General features: G+C 37.1%; 5 protein-coding genes and 4 non-coding genes across 10 annotated transcripts; 3 read left to right on the forward strand and 6 right to left on the reverse strand.

Annotated features, from left to right (window-relative positions):
- Positions 1-340: 340 nt before the first annotated feature.
- On the reverse strand, positions 341-1,379 carry pqn-96 (Prion-like-(Q/N-rich) domain-bearing protein 96). The gene is made up of 3 exons (NM_066465.6): positions 1,193-1,379; positions 925-1,119; positions 341-631 (listed from the first exon to the last, which is right to left on the reverse strand). The coding sequence occupies exons 1-3, from the start codon at positions 1,376-1,378 to the stop codon at positions 392-394; spliced, it is 621 nt and encodes a 206-aa protein (NP_498866.1). The 5' UTR covers position 1,379; the 3' UTR covers positions 341-391.
- A 120-nt stretch (positions 1,380-1,499) lies between these two features.
- ufbp-1 (DDRGK domain-containing protein 1) lies at positions 1,500-5,574 on the reverse strand (the record flags this gene model as incomplete). 2 transcript variants are annotated; one of them, NM_001268030.4, is made up of 5 exons in its annotated part: positions 1,500-1,792; positions 1,877-2,135; positions 2,705-3,081; positions 5,288-5,415; positions 5,462-5,574. In NM_001268030.4, 5 exons carry the CDS (start codon positions 5,569-5,571, stop codon positions 1,692-1,694), a joined length of 975 nt encoding a protein of 324 aa, NP_001254959.1. The 2 variants fall into 2 exon arrangements, with proteins under 2 accessions (NP_001254959.1, NP_001368103.1); NM_001379832.1 differs by having other exon boundaries at positions 1,692-1,792; positions 5,462-5,505.
- On the forward strand, positions 2,964-3,227 carry ZK1236.12. Its single transcript, NR_147827.1, has one exon. It is a non-coding gene; the product is annotated as an Unclassified non-coding RNA ZK1236.12 (non-coding RNA).
- A 302-nt stretch (positions 5,575-5,876) lies between the features above and the next one.
- On the reverse strand, positions 5,877-8,876 carry hsp-110 (Heat shock protein 110). Its single transcript, NM_066467.7, has 6 exons — positions 8,750-8,876; positions 8,374-8,701; positions 7,941-8,268; positions 7,411-7,897; positions 6,410-7,355; positions 5,877-6,362 (listed from the first exon to the last, which is right to left on the reverse strand). Exons 1-6 carry the CDS (start codon positions 8,854-8,856, stop codon positions 6,228-6,230), a joined length of 2,331 nt encoding a protein of 776 aa, NP_498868.1. The 5' UTR covers positions 8,857-8,876; the 3' UTR covers positions 5,877-6,227.
- Positions 8,877-9,009: 133 nt separating this feature from the next.
- Positions 9,010-9,062, reverse strand: C30C11.14. The gene has a single exon (NR_101837.1). It is a non-coding gene; the product is annotated as an Unclassified non-coding RNA C30C11.14 (non-coding RNA).
- Positions 9,063-9,319: 257 nt separating this feature from the next.
- rpn-3 (26S proteasome non-ATPase regulatory subunit 3) lies at positions 9,320-11,313 on the forward strand. Its single transcript, NM_066468.5, has 4 exons — positions 9,320-9,435; positions 9,484-9,858; positions 9,902-10,629; positions 10,677-11,313. The coding sequence occupies exons 1-4, from the start codon at positions 9,324-9,326 to the stop codon at positions 10,974-10,976; spliced, it is 1,515 nt and encodes a 504-aa protein (NP_498869.1). The 5' UTR covers positions 9,320-9,323; the 3' UTR covers positions 10,977-11,313.
- Positions 11,314-11,723: 410 nt separating this feature from the next.
- On the forward strand, positions 11,724-12,486 carry mrpl-32 (Large ribosomal subunit protein bL32m). The gene is made up of 3 exons (NM_066469.6): positions 11,724-11,953; positions 12,005-12,207; positions 12,254-12,486. The coding sequence occupies exons 1-3, from the start codon at positions 11,725-11,727 to the stop codon at positions 12,371-12,373; spliced, it is 552 nt and encodes a 183-aa protein (NP_498870.2). The 5' UTR covers position 11,724; the 3' UTR covers positions 12,374-12,486.
- A 1,561-nt stretch (positions 12,487-14,047) lies between these two features.
- C30C11.8 lies at positions 14,048-14,174 on the reverse strand. Its single transcript, NR_052521.1, has one exon. It is a non-coding gene; the product is annotated as an Unclassified non-coding RNA C30C11.8 (non-coding RNA).
- Positions 14,175-14,933: 759 nt separating this feature from the next.
- Positions 14,934-15,066, reverse strand: C30C11.7. The gene has a single exon (NR_052522.1). It is a non-coding gene; the product is annotated as an Unclassified non-coding RNA C30C11.7 (non-coding RNA).
- Positions 15,067-17,521: the final 2,455 nt, after the last annotated feature.

Genomic DNA, 17,521 nt, shown 5'->3' on the forward strand with positions numbered 1-17,521 from the left:
TTGCAAAAATAATTCAAACTCAAGCTTCAGAATCAAGTTTTATCACAGAACATGCATTGACTATGCAAAATTAATACGGGGGAGAAGATTTTCAACAGAAAGGCAGCGAGGGTGGTTGGGGAGAATTTAAATAAATTTTTGAAATCATTTACTATATATAAAGCGCGTGTCCTTCTGTCCCTATGTAGTTTGATCTCTGAACAGAGCAACGAAATTTTGGGAAACCTTATGCTAAATGCGCAGCAGACATCGATCGAGGTCCGCGATAGACACCGTATATCTAATGTGTTTTCTCAAAAAAGTTGGGGGCCGCGCGTAGGTGCGGTCCACGGCTGGTTTTATATATGAAAATTGAATGAGAATAATTAAAGAAATGCTTAAGATAATAGAATCACATTCCATAGTGTTGTTGTTGGTGAGGAGCTCCAGCTCCTGGATACTGTTGACCGAATTGTTGAGGATTCTGCTGTTGACCGTATTGTGGCTGCTGCTGTTGTGGTTGTTGATATGTTTGATATGACTGAGGTTGCTCCTGGTATTGCTGAGGATTTTGTTGAGGAGCACCGTATGGAGAAGCCGATGCACCATAAGGATTCGAAGTTTGTGATGATGTACCGTAACCGACATTTCCCTGCAAAATTCAAATTATTGAGCTATCCAGTGTAAGCGAGTAAAATACAGGATTCAATAAAAAAAAAATATTTCTTGAAATACTGATTCGAAATTATCTTACTTTTGAATACCTAATCAAAATTGCACTTTTCTATACCCAATTTGAAGTGCTTGAAGCACGTCGTTTTATAAAATTTTATATCTAGGGGTTAATTTTTTTTGAATAACTTGTTAAACAAAAGGCTTCTACCAACCAAATGAGGGCATTTCAATTTTCAGAATGAGCTGTGATACAGTCGATTAAAATATTACCGAGATCGAAGGATCAACGGGCCGCCTCCGCATGTTGCTCAATCGATTTGGTGTAGTTCCAGCAGATGGCAGCATCGATGGAGGATCATTCCATCCTGGGGTAACATTTGCTGGAAGTGCTGTTTGATAGGATTCACGATCTGGATGCGTCGGCTGAGTTGGAGCTTGTTGCTGTGGAGATTGGAACTGTTGCTGCTGAAATAATTGTATTGGAAATTAGAAAAAAAAAACATTAAAATAAATTTGAAAATCTCAAAAAGCAACATACCATTGATTGATATTGTTGCCCAGAAGGCTGCTGATATTGGCCTTGTTGAAATTGTGGTTGGAAGGGTTGTTGACCATATGGGTTCTGAGGAGCCATCGTCGGAGCAGCTCCAGCCCCAACAATAGGATGAGATGGTTGCTGTGGCTGGTATCCCGGTTGTTGCTGTTGAGGATATGATTGATACATCCTGAATATTCATATAAATTACAAATTTGGCAAGAACAATATAAACTTTAAAAGTAGATCATCAAGATAAGCAACGAGGAATCGAAACCTTATTAAGGAACACTTAAATGAAACAAAAATATCGTATTATAAATAATTTATGGATTTGGTGTGGAAAATGATTGTTGATGGTTGAAAATGATAAAGAGATGCGATAACTAACAGGAAAAAAGAAGAAGAAAAAGCGACCGAGAAACAGAATTGGGAACACTTGTGACCACGTTCAGGTGTCTTTATCGTTTCGTATGTACATACTTCCTTCTCGCGCTTCTTCTTATTCGGCGGCCGATGGTGTTTCGAGACGAATTAGACGATTCGATTGTTCGGCGATTTCATGAATTGACACTCTTCCACGTTGATTTATGAATTTCGCAACTGAAAATTGGAATTTATTTTAAAAAAATTTGTTTTATTTATTATGAAAGTTAATTTTGAGTTCAGTTTAAAAAAAAAGTTTACCTGCCGCAAATTCCTCGTCGGAAATATAAATGAATTTTCCTCTGTCATCCATAACACCTTGTACAAGTCCCTCTTCGATAAAATGTTGCAATCTATTTACAGCATCTTCGGATTTCAGGCCAAAATGTGAAGATAATTCGTCAATATTAACCACTTTGTTGGTTTTCACGTAATCGACAAAATCACGAATCAAGTTCTCGGCTTCTTCACCTTCAATTGCATCGGTTCCTTCTTCTTCAATCGCAAACGAAGCTTTCATCTGGAAAAAAAAAAGAATAAATACTTTTTGTCTTTTGAAAAATATTATAGCATACTCTTTACTAAACAAATAATTAATTTTTTTACAATTAAACTGATTATTTGCGATTTTTGAGCAAAAAATACGGTACCCGATCTCGACACGACAATGTTTTAGTTGAACTCAAAAAGGTATGCGCCTTTAAAGATTACTGTAATTTCCAGTCTATCGTTGTTGCGGAATTTTATCGAGTTTTCATAGTTTTCCCACGATTTTTAATTTATATTTTGTTGATAAAACAATTTTTAAACAATATAAAATCGATGAAAACTCTACAGCAACGAAAGTTTGAAATTACAGTACTATTTAAAGGCACACACCTTTTTGCATTTAACAAAATTTAAAATGTGTCGTTTCGAGACCGGGTACTGTATTTTTAGCGCAAAAATCGCAAAATTATGCCTCTGGGATATTTTTTCGAGTATTGAGTATTTTTCCAATTTAGAAATTTCGAATAATTTTTCTTTGTATAATAATATTTTATACCCCCGATGGTGTCAAACTTATTGCTATTGCTTATTGAAACTTACAGCCAAATATTCCTCATGCTCTTTTCTCTCTTTTTCCTCTCGTTCCTTTCTCAATCGTTCTTCCTCAGCCTTTTCGTCAGCTTCTTCCTTTGCACGTTCCTCATCACGTTTCTTTTCCCGTTCTTCTTCCCGTCGTTTACGTTCTTCTCTTTCTCTGACTTCGTACTCTCGCATTTGTCGTTTTTCTTCCTTAGCTTGTAATTTTGCAGCCTTTCGCTTACCGATCTTTTTTCCATCCTCATCATATTCAAATTGTTCAGCACCTCCATCCAAATCTTCAACATCTTCTCCATCATTCATCATATGATTCACGAAACCGTCTTCTTGTTCATCACGGTTCACTCGACGACGAGCATTTCGACGCATTCCACCGGCAACTATAAATTTAATTAAATTTCAGAATTTAAAGAGTACTCTGGTTTCAAACTCTGCGGAATTTTCATCGATTTTTTCATTTTTTACTATTGTTTGTTGAAATTGATGGGTTTTTACTAACAAAAAACTATAAAAATGTTCCACAACAACGAAAGTTTGCCTTTTGACAAAAATTGTCGTGTCGAGACCGTATTTTTGACATCATTACTTATATATAAAAAAATACAGTTCGTCTGTCCATAGTTTGTAGTCTATGTAGTCTTTGTAGTCTGTGACGTCACACCCAAAGTCAATGAGAGTTGTGGCGGGGCCTGTCACCTTCGTGGTGAGACCCATCGTGGCGAGACCCTTCGTGGTGAGACCTATCGTGGTGAGACCCTTCGCGGTGAGACCCACATTTTTGGCAGGAAATTCAAATTTTCAGTGAAAAAATTTTGGCGGGAAATTCAAATTTTCAGTGAAATAATTTTGGCGGGAAATTCAAATTTTCTGAGAAAAAAATTTGCCGGGAAATTCAAATTTTCAGAAAAAAAAATTTTGGCGGGAAATTCAAATTTTCAGTGAAAAAAATTTTGGCGGGAAATTCAAATTTTCAGTGAAAAAAAATTTTGGCGGGAAATTCAAATTTTAAGTGAAAAAAATTTAGCGGGAAATTCAAATCAAATTTTCAGTGAAAAAAAATTTTGGCGGGAAATTCAAATTTTAAGTGAAAAAAATTTTGGCGGGAAATTCAAATTTTCAGTGAAAAAAAATTTTGGCGGGAAATTCAAATTTTAAGTGAAAAAAATTTTGGCGGGAAATTCAAATTTTCAGTGAAAAAAAATTTTGGCGGGAAATTCAAATTTTAAGTGAAAAAAATTTTGGCGGGAAATTCAAATTTTCAGTGAAAAAAAATTTTGGCGGGAAATTCAAATTTTAAGTGAAAAAAATTTTGGCGGGAAATTCAAATTTTCAGTGAAAAAAAATTTTGGCGGGAAATTCAAATTTTAAGTGAAAAAAATTTTGGCGGGAAATTCAAATTTTCAGTGAAAAAAAATTTTGGCGGGAAATTCAAATTTTAAGTGAAAAAAATTTTGGCGGGAAATTCAAATTTTCAGTGAAAAAAAATTTTGGCGGGAAATTCAAATTTTAAGTGAAAAAAATTTTGGCGGGAAATTCAAATTTTCAGTGAAAAAAAATTTTGGCGGGAAATTCAAATTTTAAGTGAAAAAAATTTTGGCGGGAAATTCAAATTTTCAGTGAAAAAAAATTTTGGCGGGAAATTCAAATTTTAAGTGAAAAAAATTTTGGCGGGAAATTCAAATTTTCAGTGAAAAAAAATTTTGGCGGGAAATTCAAATTTTAAGTGAAAAAAATTTTGGCGGGAAATTCAAATTTTCAGTGAAAAAAAATTTTGGCGGGAAATTCAAATTTTCAGTGAAAAAAATTTAGCGGGAAATTCAAATTTTCAGTGAAAAAAATTTTGGCGGGAAATTCAAATTTTCAGTCCAGAATTTTCTAGAAAATCCGAGAAAGTTCTGGAATGGTCCAGAATTTTCTAGAAAATTCGGGAAAATTCTGGAATATTCCAGAACTTTCTAGAAAAATCGGGAAAAGTCTGCAATGTTCCAGAACTCTCTAAAAAATTCGATAAAATTCTGAAATGTTCAATTTCGTGGAAAAATTCAAGAAACTTCTGCAAAGTTCTACACGGGGTTCTGGCTCGACCCCGCGCTCCATTGGACACTGAAATGGCGGGAAAAAACTTTGAAATCGCAAGAGAAATTTTCACGCAGCGCGTTGAAAAAAGTGTATGCATTTGCGCGTGACGGTGTTTCTTCAAGTTTTGATACTCCTAGAATATTCTGAAGTTTCAATAATTTTAAAAAAATATCAAAAATTGTTATAATTTTCAGAAACGCTCGCCAAAAACTTTCGGAAGGGACCGGAAAATGTTTCATATGATTTGAAGAACATAGAGAAAATTATACGTTCAAGAAATTTAGAAATAGTTCCAGGAAACTTGAGGTTTTAAGTTGTAATTGCTCAGAACTTAGTTATATAATATTTATGTTGCTCGAAAATTTCCGGTAACCAGGGAAAAAACGTTCCATCTGCAAAGAAGGCTTAGAAAATTTAGAATTTGATTTCAATTTTGAGTACGCCAGTCGGAGCACGCGCTTCAGCGCGTGCGAACGGCTGGTAAAAAGATAATAATTTTGCACTCACCATTTGCACCTCTTCGTTCATCACTACCTCCAGCACCTTCATTCATTGCCAGCAACATATCGGTCCTCTGTCGAGCGGCTTTCTCATCCCATTGTAGTTTCAGAAGTCTCCAAATAATTAATGTCACTCTGGAAATACAAAAGTTTGAGAAAAATATACTTAAATATAACTTACGCTAAAACGAGTACTCCAACTGATCCAAGAAGAAGTGGATCCATTCCATCATCCTTTGTTCCACCGAAACTGTATGGGGAATCTGTAGACTTCTCTTGATTATTATCCATTTTCTAGAAATTAGATTAATTTGAGATTAATAAATTGATTGTTATTTAAATAAAGTTAATTAATACACGAATTTCTATTATTTATTAATAATTTTTGATAGAAGGTGAAATAAAATATATTATTTATTCTCCTCTCACTTGCAAGTTGCAACCCTCCACCGTGTCACAGCCATGTTATTTCTCGGCCATTCAAACTAGGCCACGTCGACTAGAAATTTCGACAGCGGATTCTGTCATTATTTTTTGTTATAAATAAGTAGGAGATTCATAACAATAAAATTCAAGAAATAAGTCAACTTAATTATTTTCAAGAGGTATTTATTTAAGTGCATCGGAATTTTTAAACGGGATAACTAAATTGTGTCATAAGACATGACGAATTGGGAGGGCAATAAATATAATAATTATTTAAAATAATAAAAAAAAAGAAAAACAACCGGAACATAAAACTTTCTAGTATGCGAGGAAGACGCAGATTGGGCGAATACAAAAGTGCTCGATTCGAGATCTTACTACGAGGGTTTAACAATCGAGAACACAATGAAAACACACACTAGGGATCACGAAAACGGATTGTAAGAAAAGAGAAAAAATAGGGATTCATTCAAACATTGAGATAATCCTTTGATACGAAAAGTGATAGAAAATGTAGAGATCTAATCGACATCCATCTCTCCTGGTTGAGATTGTGGTTGATCTCCAGCAGCAGGCTGGGGCTCTTCCTTCTTTGGTGGGGCTGGTGCGGCCGGCTTCTTCTTATTGAGGATAGGGTTGACAACATTTTCGAAGACCTGAAACAAAGATATAATGTCATATAAATACTATTTAATCTACTCACATTCTTATTTTGAAGAATTTCCTCGGTGAAGACAACGGGGGCATCAGTCTTGGAACGAGTCTCTTGCTTGTGACGAGCTTCGTCCAACCATTTCTTCTTGTCCTCAATTGCATTGATTACCTTCTCCATTTCTTTGCTATCAAGGTGAGCGTAGGTTGGTCCACCATTAGCATAATCTTCATATGCCTTTCTGACACGCATAATTGATTGATCGAATGAATCGAACGCTGGTTTTCGGGTTTCAGACTCGCGATATCTTTCCACAACAGGTGTTCCCACTGCTTTGAGCTCGGAGAGCCTCTTCTCATAAACATCTCGTTCGGCATCTTCTCCCTCGTCGTAAAGCCAATCTTCGGTGGAGGTGAGAACAGAACGGAACTCGTCAGCGGCAGCCGGGGTGATGAATTCAGCATACTGATCAGACACTTTGTCACGCATTTCGTAAACGTACTCCTCGAGCGAGTTCTTGGCGTCAGCCTTGGCCTTTTCTCTAGCGTCAGATTCTTGCATCTGAAGCTCAAGGTTATGGAACTTTTGAACATCGTAAGAGACTGGAATCGACTCAATAACTTCCAAATCAACTGGAACAAGTTTAGTCTTCTTCACTGGTTCCAGTGGCTCAGCAGGAGCTTCAGTTTTAGCGTCTCCATCCACTTCCATTGCCTCAGCTGGAACTTCCTCGACAATTCTTGGTTCATACATTGTGGCAGAAGCGATCGTGAAGATACCATCTGGATTAACACGAACCTTCACCTTAACCTTCTGATTACCACCATCGGCACCTGGTCGTGCTCCATTGACTTTCCAAGATCCAATATGAACCTGGTTATGTGGGACAACGTTTGGTTGAGCGTAATGGGCTTCAACATTGAAGGGACCACTTCGAAGAAGTGAGACTAGTTTGGAGAATGGAACCTCGTCTCGGGGCGAGAAGACGTCGTTTTCTCTGAAATTAATATATTCATGAGAATCATTTTTTACACCAGAAAATCGACACTTACCCTCCGTTTTCTCCTGTACTGTTCCAGCTGAGACGAATACGATATGGCTGAGTATCTTTGATGGCGAACTCACGAACACGGAAAGTGGGAGAAAGAATTGCACATTGCATGGCAGCTCCACGAGCGACAGCCTCGTCTTGATTCATCGTGGTTTTCGGTTCCTTTCCGAAAAGATCCTTGACAATCTCTCTGATCATCGGAATTCTTGAAGATCCTCCGACAATTTCGATCTCGTCAATTTCTTCCGGCTTGATAGACACTCCGTCTGCGAACAAGTTAATGAGAACCTGCTTGATACGGTTGAAAATTGGAGCTGCAAGATCCTCAAATTCTTGACGTTGCATCTTTCCAGTAACATCCTTATCCTCCATAAAGCATTCAATGTTCAGTGGAATTGGAGTTTGATTTGCTGACATTTGCTTCTTCACACGCTCACATTCGTCCAAGAGACGTAGCCATGGACGAGGAGATGTTGCGGCATCAATTCCTGCAATAACTTCAATTATCAATTTACTTTCATTGGGCCTTACCGTATTTTGTCTTGAACTCTTTTCTGAAGTGCTCTCGAATAAGAGCATCGAACCAAATACCACCAGACTCCAAATCGTATGATGTGTTAACCATCTGAAGTTTTCCACGATTGAAAGCAACCAATGAAGCCTGTGTTGACGAATGACCGATATCAAGGAACACGACGTTGCGCGATTTGGCATCTTCCTCTGGGAGATCTTGCTTGTAGATTCCGTAGGCTAGAGCAATTGCAGTTGTTTCATTGACGATGCGAAGAGAGTTCAATCCGGCATATTGAATAGCTGAGAGAACAGCGCGTCGTTGAACATCAGTGAAGTAGGACGGGACCTAAAATTAAAACGATTGTCTAACAATTTCTCAAGTCTAAATTGTTCGATAAAATTATAGTTAAAATAAATTGATATTATTCAGAAATATTAAACAAACACTTACAGCAAGAACGCAATCTGAAACTTTCTTCACGTCAGAAAGTTGAGATTCCACAATAGTACGAAGCTTCGTGAGAAGGGCAGCAAGAACTTGTTCTGGGGTGAAAGTGTGAGGTTCGCCAAGATAACTGACTTGAACTCCGATGTCATCATTTGGAAGTTTAACCACTTTACACGGGATGAATGGAATGAATCTTTGCGCAACAGGATCACTGAATTTTCGTCCAATCAAATGCTTGAAGTTAATAACAGTGTTCTTGATGTTCGTGGTCACTGCTTGCCGAGCTGCAACCCCCATTGATCGATCTTTTGGTCCAAAAGATACGCAAGCTCTGGAGAAATAAATATTTAGATTTCATGTTATGAAATACTACACTTACGGAGTGGCATGCAGAGAATAGTCATTGGTGATAACTTCAATGCCTCCTTGACGTGCAACGCCAATGTAGCAGTTGAGGTTACCGATGTCGAATCCAAGAACCGACATTATTCTTTATAGCAGGAGCGCTGAAATTAAAGATAAAAGTTTAGACAGTTTAGACCAGCTAAAAACGGACAAAATGGGTTGAAGAAGCTTTGAAAGTATATTTATACAAAAACCAAATATTTTTCTAGAAATTTCGAGCAAATAAAAAAAAAGTGAGCAAGAAAACAAAGGTGAAACAGCGAAAAACGACCGAAAAGGGCGTGTCTCAGGCTGACTCCCTTATAATGGTGTTTAAAGGCACACCGAATATTCGAGAAACGTCTAGTACATCGTTGCGAGACCCATGTAAAATTCTCTACAGAGCAGACTTGCATTATTTTTTATTTTTCAAAATCATCATTTTTCAAACATCGTTTTTCATTTTATTAACGTTCTGTTGTGTTTGTTTTTATTTATTTATTTTATTTTACGTGAAAAAAAGCTCAAATTCTAGTGACACTCGTTTTATTTTCAAATTTTAAAGGGAAATGGCTCCGAAAACTGGAGAAACCGTCGTTGAAAAAATGGAGGTAGATGAAGCTAAGCAAGATGTCCCAGCCACCGAGCCAGCAAAAGATCTCAACGCAATTGCAGTTGAAAGTAAGTGAAATACAGAAATACTAAAGTTTTGATTGCCTTCTTTTCTAGATATCAAAGAACAATTAGCTGCTCTCGACAAAGGAGAAGAACATTTGATCACTCGCGTGTTGCAAGTATTGCCGAAAACTCGCAAGCAGATCAATGACAACGTTCTTTACAAACTCGTGTCTTCACATTTAAGCAGTGATGCTCAGTTCGCCGAAGGAATGTTGAAGTATTTGCATTACACACCCGCCGCTGATACTGAAGTTCAGCCAATGGATACTTCGAATGTCAAAACAAAGTCTCCAAAAAAAGGCGTCAAACCAGTGTTTGCATCTCCCGAATCAGATTGCTACTTGCGTCTTCTCGTTTTGCTTCATCTTTATGCTCAAAAAAAGAATACCGAAGCTCTTGCTCTCGGCGAGAATCAACTCACATCAAGTAAAAAACATATTTTAACCCAAACAAAACGTATAATTTTCAGTTTACAACTTTGATCGGCGTACACTGGATGGACTCGCAGCAAAAACCCTTTATTTCCTCTGTGTGATCTACGAACGAGAAGGACGTCTTTTCGATCACCAGGGATTCTTGAACTCTCGACTCCGTACTGCAACTCTCCGTAATTTCTCCGAGTCACAAGCCGTTCTGATTTGCTGGCTTCTTCGCTGCTACTTGATCAACCGTCAATATCAATCAGCTGCTCATCTTGTCTCCAAAGTTGCATTCCCAGACAATGCATCTAACAATGATCTTGCCCGCTACATGTACTATCAAGGACGTATAAAGGCTCTTCAACTCGATTACAATTCGGCGGCTGGATATTTCTTGCAAGCTCAGCGAAAAGCTCCACAAGAAGGTGCCATTGGCTTCAAACAAGCTGTTCAGAAGTGGGTTGTTGTCATTGGTCTTCTACAAGGAGAGATTCCTGATCGAAGTGTGTTCCGTCAACCAATTTATCGCAAATGTCTTGCTCACTACCTGGATCTCAGTCGAGGCGTTCGCGATGGAGATGTTGCTCGTTTTAATCATAATTTGGAGCAATTCAAAACACAGTTTGAAGCTGATGATACTCTCACATTGATTGTTCGTCTGCGTCAAAACGTCATCAAGACTGCAATCAAGCAAATTTCTTTGGCGTATTCCCGAATTTATATCAAGGATATTGCCAAGAAGTTGTATATTACTAACGAGACAGAGACTGAATACATTGTAAGTAATTTATATTGACAGTTTTATGTTTATTATAATTGTTGCAGGTGGCGAAGGCTATTGCCGATGGAGCAATCGATGCTGTTATCACTTCTGATGTTCGTGATGGACCTCGGTACATGCAAAGTTCAGAAACAGCTGATATTTATCGTACTTCGGAGCCACAAGCTCACTTCGATACTCGTATCCGTTACTGCCTCGAATTGCACAATCAAGCTGTCAAAGCTCTCAGATATCCACCAAAGAAGAAGATCGCTGTTGAAACTATTGAGCAAGCTCGTGAACGCGAGCAGCAAGAGTTGGAATTCGCCAAAGAGCTGGCTGACGAAGATGATGACGATTTTTAAACCGATCACTCACTTTTTTAATTTATTCTGAACAATGCATTGGAACGTGTCTGTCTCCGTAAATAATTTTGTGTGTATTTTATTTGAATTTTCTCGTCTCTTTTCAAATCGAGATCCCTGTCCACTTTTTTCCCACACCCGAATGAATTTTATAAGGATGAATTGCATATTTCACCAAGTCTTTTTAAAATATATTTTGTTTAAAATTGGTATTTTTCACCGATTTTATTTCTGAATTAAGTAGTGTTAAAAGAGAAAGATCGTCTAAAAAATAATCTTCAATTCTATCGTGATAGAAATCCATGAGTTTTCGAATAAATACTGTATTGCAACATCTAAATATACGATTCTATTAAATTTTACAAAAATAATGTAATTTGTCTAAACACTTGCTTTACGATGTCCGCAAACACTACCTGCACACGAACTGCGTCAGAAATTACGAGCACGATTTTCTTAATTCTTTTAGTTCAGAAACTTTCTTGAAATCATTTTAGTTATATTTATGTTTATTCAATATATTTTGTATTACCAAAAGTAAAAAAAGGAAACACTGAAAATCCCATTAATATTTAAACTCTATTTTTCTCTGAAACTAACTGGAATTCAATTTTGGAATTTATTAGTTTTAGTCAATTGCTCTCTGATATTTAATTTTTTTTTCATTTAAAAAACATAATTTATTTAACTACGAGATCGATTATAGCGCTGCTTTTCTTCCTCTTTGAAGTTTAAAATTATTTTCAGAATGAATGAGGCTCGAGCAAGGATCATAATAAACCTGCGGCTGTCGATGGACTCGCTGATGCGAGTTTTCAGTCACCGATCACCACCTCCTTCATTTGGATTTGCTTGCGATGTCGGTGCACATCCATCATCAACTGCACAAAACTTGCCAATGACATATGGAAGTGTTCGCGAAATGATTGACGATTTTAGTATTGTTTTTGGAGTTCCAAAGTATAGAACTAGCAAACGTACGTTTATATGTTATGTAAAAAAACTGATTTTCAAAATTTATTTTTTAGCAAAGAAAGTAACTCGCAAGTTCTCATTCACACGCCTTCTTCAACCGATTGATAATCTTGTGACATGTCCAGCGTGCTCGAATATTCATCCATCGGACACTATTTGTGATGCCTGCTACGCCAAAGTTCATCAATTGACTTCGGAAATAAAAAAAAAAATGATGCAGTACAATCCATATGTTGGAGAGAAACAGGATAAAGAAGTATGTTGGTCCAAAATAAATTAGTTTTCCAATAAAATGCTTTCAGGTATATGTGAAATTCAGAGGAGAACCAGATGCACCGGCAGCAGTTGTTAAAGGAAAGCGAGTTCTCGAAATTGAAAAAGAACGACCGACTTGGTTCAAGAAGTTGACACTAAAAGAATGATTTTCCTCTATTTTTATAGGTTTTTATAGATTTGTTCGTTTTCCTTGTTTTTGTTCATTCATCATTTTTTTTTTTATTGGAGTCATAAATAGAAAAACCTCTTACCATTTTCTAATTGTATTTCTATTTTCCATTTATGTTTCAGGTGGAAATCAAAACCATTGCGTGTTGTAAGTGTGAAACAGCTGAATCGATATTCTCTCCGGTTACCCTTGTTTCCAAAAGTGTGTCACTTGTTGACATTCCGCTTTTCTAATGTGCTCTTGTCACGATCACTCTGCTCGAGCACATGAAGTAGGAGAACTGCATGTGTGTTTGCGTGATTTTTAGAGGAATCCATTACTTCGGTTTAGATGTTTGATATTGGGTTACAATGGTGAGTAAGGGATTCCACATATGTTGTACTTTTGTATGCAAGCAAAATGGAATTCTGAAACGATGCAAAATTCAACAATATTTTGTTCATTAGTTTATTCAATTTTTAGACAAAAATGTGGGAAAAAAGTTAAAAATATAAAGGTTTATAGAGTATCCAAGACGTGTCATAAAGCGCAAAATTTTGTGACTTTTTCGTCAAAACCCGGTCTCAACACGACAATTTATCGTTAAATACAAACGGGTGTGCGCCTTTAACGAGTACTGTACAGTACTCTTTGAAGGCGCACACCTGTTTGTATTTAACAAAACAATCATCGTGTTGAGACCAGGTACCGTAGTTTTGCCGAAAAAAACCAATTTTCTAAAAGTCCTTATAAACAGTTTGTTTTCTGGAAGCCATGGAAACTCGACTAAGGTGGCAGCAGCAGGCAGCAATACTTTTAAAATTTGATTCCCAAAATTTCATTGAATTCTAGAGATGTTCAACTTTTTCTCTCTTCTATTTCGATCTGTTCGCTTCTTACCGCACATTGAGACTGATAGTTGAATTGCGTGACAAGAGTATTTCGATCTCCTATCTCTGCGTCTCACCTCCTACAACACTGTCTCGAGACTAATGATGAATGCATTTTGTACCAGTCGGTCGATCCTCCATCCTTCCTATTCAACTTGTAAAGTTGTGTTGTTGAGATATGGATTAAAAGAAAAGAAAAAAGAAATACCATGAATTTTCGGATGAGTTCGTATTTTTAGAGAGTAGTCGGCAAAAGAATGAATTGGGTTACTGTAAGAAGTAGGGGGACAAAAGTTAACAAGGGCAAGTAAACATTAAAAATATCTGACTTTACCTGAAAAAGGTAAACCAAGTGGCTAAAATAATACGAAATTTACAGAACAATGGGAAGTGACGCGCTACAGTACCTCTCTTAAAGGCGCACACTTATTCACGGGCGAGTTATCTGTAAATTTTTCAGTCGTGGCGAGACCCGGTACTGTGGCTTCGATATCTGGAAATTTTGGGTTTTTTGACTGTGCAAAAGATATAACATTTTTATTTTACTTTTTAAATCAGTTTATCGAACGTTCACTGTAAAGGCGTAGGCTACGTGGAAGGCAGTCACGCAGGTAGGATCTTTGTGCTTTTTTGAAAGTCGAACTATAAAACAATATCTTCTGATTGAAGTGCACAACATCAGTTCAAGAAGTCCCGTCCATCTTCATTAGTTGTCTAAAAGTCATGGATATACCCCGTCTCATCGTCAGAGCCAATGTGACTATGAATATTGGGTTTCACCACCATCACAAATCCAAAAGACTCACTACCACATTTTAGGGGCTTCTTCTTCTTCTTTTGCCTATCTCAGTTTACTTTACTCTCAAATAGTAGAAGAGAAGCCTCTTCCTTCCTTTTCTAATGAGTGAGCCTCCACCGAGAATGAGAAGAAGGATGAGAGGTTGAGGATTATCCGACAAAACCATATTTGGACTTAATATTAGACAAACTAATGGGTACCGTAGTCTCGAATTGGTTGAAGGACAAGGTAATTGATCTAGTTGCTTTGAAAAATTAAAAAAAAAAAGACCATCTTCATGATTTTAGCTGAAACTGTTAAAAATTGTATTACCTTGTGTACACTGGTCGAAGCGGATCTCTTTGTTAGGGAAGCCTTCAGGAGCACATGTCTGACCATGCCTACCTACCTACCGCCTACTTTCTGATATTTTTCCTGTGCTCCATTGTTTTCATTGTCTTGTTTCACTGTTTTTTTTTTGAAAATTCACCAATAGAACTTTCGCATGTAAGTTGGCAGAACGCTGAAGACAAGGCCAGGCCTTCTTGCAGTCGTGTAGGCGTTTCCGAGATTTCATGGAATGGCAATGGGGAGCATACCGATCAGCAATTTTTAATATACCAATAAATCAATAAACATTTTCTCGTTTTTTTCAGACTTTTCAACCGACGTCTCCTTTTCATAACCAGTTTCAGAGCCGTTTCGAAAAGTCGATCAAAAATTAATCTAACTCGTTTAATTTAAGCTCAGTGTAAGATCAAAACACTTGAAACTTTCAGCTTTTTCAGATATTTTTCTTGACTTCTCGACCTTCTGTCTAATCGAAATTCTTGAACAACTTCTACCCGGCCACGCCTCCCTTCTTCCAGTGGCTGAGCTCTGAGTATTGAGAGTAACCCAAGAAGCCCCACCCCTTTCATGGAGCAACAACCCAAAGCTCTTCGACGGGCTTCAACATTTCGTTGAGACCTTATTGTCTTTTTCCCAATTCTTTTAAACTTTCTCTTCAAAACTCTCGACCTCTTGTCTCATCACTCATAACGAGGCAAGAAGAATAAAAAGAAAAAAGAATACGTCCGGCGGCGGGCCCTCTTTCTTCACTATTCATGTGCTCACCCGTAGGTAACCCAGGTGATCGGCTCGGAGCAACAATGAGGCTTCTTTTCGAGTGAGCACCACAGTGTGAGAAGAGAGCAGATGGATGAGCATCATTCGTCTAAAAAGTGTGTCCGTCCTTTTCGAGACAAGAAACATTTGATTTATTTTCATGAGTTTTTTGAGTTTCGCCAAACTTCCTTTTTTAAATATTGTTTTCCTTTGCTAGGTAACCTTGGGATGTCGTCTTAGTGTACAAATTTTGTAGAAGTTCATATTCCCGTCCGCCTGCCTGCCTACCTTCATGTTCTGGTTTTTTGAAAATTGGTCTTGTTAAATTTGTAGGTTACTTTTTACAATAACTCCCAAGTATCGTAATAAATCAGTTGGTCCAGAAGAGAGCTTTCATTGTGAACATACAATTCTGCAGGCTACGACGCTCGGCTCAATCCTACATGCCTGCCTCTCTTTCATAAAAAGTGTAGATCATTTCTAATTTTTTCAAGAGCTGGTTTCCCTTGCTCACACAGTTTTAAAATTGAAATGAGCAAGATCTTTAGAACTATATTTGGAAAATCAATAGATGAGCTTTTATAATTATCATCTTGAGTTAGAAATCTAAGTGTACCAAACAAATTAACCAATAAGGCGTTGATGTGTAGTCTGAAAGATAAAAATGATATAAATTATTCTGAGCAGTGTGTTATTTTTGCTCACCTCTCTTGGATGATTCAGCAAGATTCGTATTTGTTCAGTAGTGAGATATAGAATAGAGTACTTTATATAGACAAATTGAAATAGAACAACATTTCTTTGCAAATCAGACAGTGCTGCGCATTTTGGGGGGATTCGGCATCACCCACAATGATGTAAAAGGGGAAAGATCTACTCAAAAAATGAGTTTGCCTTGATTATCAAAAACGTTTGCTAAATTAACTTCCCCATAAAAAAATAATTATTAAAAAATCTTAAAAAGACCCTATCATCAGCTTTTAAATGAAACTTGGTACGTCCTTGAACCCAATCTCCAGGCACTGCATTCATTATTCGCATCGTTTCACCCATCCGAAAACATATGTTTCTGATGCTCACTTGTGTGCTCACAAGAGAAAAGTTCGAAGTACAGTAGTTCCGACGCTATGGCTTCATTTGTCTCGTTCACCAGGAGGTTATTTCTAAATACCTAAAAACGGCTTCTTCTCCTCCTCTGCTTCTTCTAAGTAAGGCTTCACAAGGTGGGCTCAATGAGCACATTTTCACTCCCTCTCATATTTCTAAAAAAAAGAAGGGGATGAACAATTAACGGATGAATCAAGTGTGCCTGTCTTTAGAGAATGCACTTGTTATCACCTCATTTTTTCGGAAAAAAAGAGGTTCGTCAGTCTCAAGAGGGTTTGTTTACCCGATTGGAATGACCAGAAAGAAGGAGAGAATGCACTTCATTTATGTTCGCTTTTGGTTTCTAGACATGAAATTTGGATGAAAAAAAATCCACAATTTTAAGTTAACCAGAAAGTGTATGGAAATTTTTAACTAGGAAAAATTTTCAATTTAAAAAAAGTTCTAGATTCATTTTTGAATAATCTAGAAGAAGACACTGCCTAAAAAAAATGAATTGTTTGCTAAAACGTTTGACTGAAAACATAGCTCCCTAACTATTCTTCATGGCCTGTCTTCAACCTAAACTTTATTATTTTTTCAATTGCTCGAAATTTTGGAGTTTTCTAAAAATTCAGAAAAGTGCACAAATTTTGAGACCTGAGAAATGAAAGTTAGAGAAAATTTTTAAAACCAAATCCAGCAGTTCGAGAATTCATAACATCTTGAAGAAATATATCAAAAATGTTATTATTTATATAGGCCTTAAAATGTCTGTCTCGAGGAGCAACCACGCCTATATTTAATTCCAGACTTTTCCCCATTTATGAACCTTTAATCCTTCACAACCTAAAATACAGTCACCTAGTACCTACCACCGTTTTCTCTCCTTTCATTCGCTCCTCCTTCCGTTTCACCCTAATCCGTCCATAATTTTGTTCCCTTTTTGCCTACAATGACCTCTTCCTTTTTCTTCTTTTTCATGATCGTCGCCATCATCGTTCTTTAATCCGCCTATCCCCTTTCCGAACCTAGAACCCTTTTTGACTTTTCTGGACACTTCTGACTTCTTCTTACTCTTATTCTACTTCTTTTCCTTATCCTCGTCCCGTATTCTCATTTCCTCCATTCGGTTTTTTTAGATATTAGTTTGACCCTCATCGTGTCATCTTTAGCAAATTAGTTCCCAGGAGAGAAGTTGCGAATAGTTTGATTTTATTCAATTCCGGTAATCGTTAATTTGAATGGCCTAAAGTTTTCTGGCTCAACAATTTGTATTTCAAAG

Source organism: Caenorhabditis elegans, chromosome III (genome assembly GCF_000002985.6).
Source record: "Caenorhabditis elegans chromosome III".
Taxonomy (NCBI): Eukaryota; Metazoa; Nematoda; class Chromadorea; order Rhabditida; family Rhabditidae; genus Caenorhabditis; species Caenorhabditis elegans.

Excerpts from the sequence above, each read along its gene's own strand:
- rpn-3 (NM_066468.5), top strand. The coding sequence starts at position 9,324 with ATGGCTCCGAAAACTGGAGAAACCGTCGTTGAAAAAATGGAGGTAGAT. Across the intron at positions 9,436-9,483 it reads CAACGCAATTGCAGTTGAAA|ATATCAAAGAACAATTAGCT; the intron begins GTAAGTGAAATA and ends CTTCTTTTCTAG. Across the intron at positions 9,859-9,901 it reads CGAGAATCAACTCACATCAA|TTTACAACTTTGATCGGCGT; the intron begins GTAAAAAACATA and ends TATAATTTTCAG.
- pqn-96 (NM_066465.6), bottom strand. The coding sequence starts at position 1,378 with ATGTATCAATCATATCCTCAACAGCAACAACCGGGATACCAGCCACAG. Across the intron at positions 1,120-1,192 it reads GGCAACAATATCAATCAATG|CAGCAACAGTTCCAATCTCC; the intron begins GTATGTTGCTTT and ends CAATTATTTCAG. Across the intron at positions 632-924 it reads CCGTTGATCCTTCGATCTCG|GGAAATGTCGGTTACGGTAC; the intron begins GTAATATTTTAA and ends TGAATTTTGCAG.
- hsp-110 (NM_066467.7), bottom strand. The coding sequence starts at position 8,856 with ATGTCGGTTCTTGGATTCGACATCGGTAACCTCAACTGCTACATTGGC. Across the intron at positions 8,269-8,373 it reads TTTCAGATTGCGTTCTTGCT|GTCCCGTCCTACTTCACTGA; the intron begins GTAAGTGTTTGT and ends TTTTAATTTTAG. Across the intron at positions 6,363-6,409 it reads AAATTCTTCAAAATAAGAAT|GTCTTCGAAAATGTTGTCAA; the intron begins GTGAGTAGATTA and ends TCTTTGTTTCAG.
- mrpl-32 (NM_066469.6), top strand. The coding sequence starts at position 11,725 with ATGAATGAGGCTCGAGCAAGGATCATAATAAACCTGCGGCTGTCGATG. Across the intron at positions 11,954-12,004 it reads AAAGTATAGAACTAGCAAAC|CAAAGAAAGTAACTCGCAAG; the intron begins GTACGTTTATAT and ends TTTATTTTTTAG. Across the intron at positions 12,208-12,253 it reads GAGAGAAACAGGATAAAGAA|GTATATGTGAAATTCAGAGG; the intron begins GTATGTTGGTCC and ends AAATGCTTTCAG.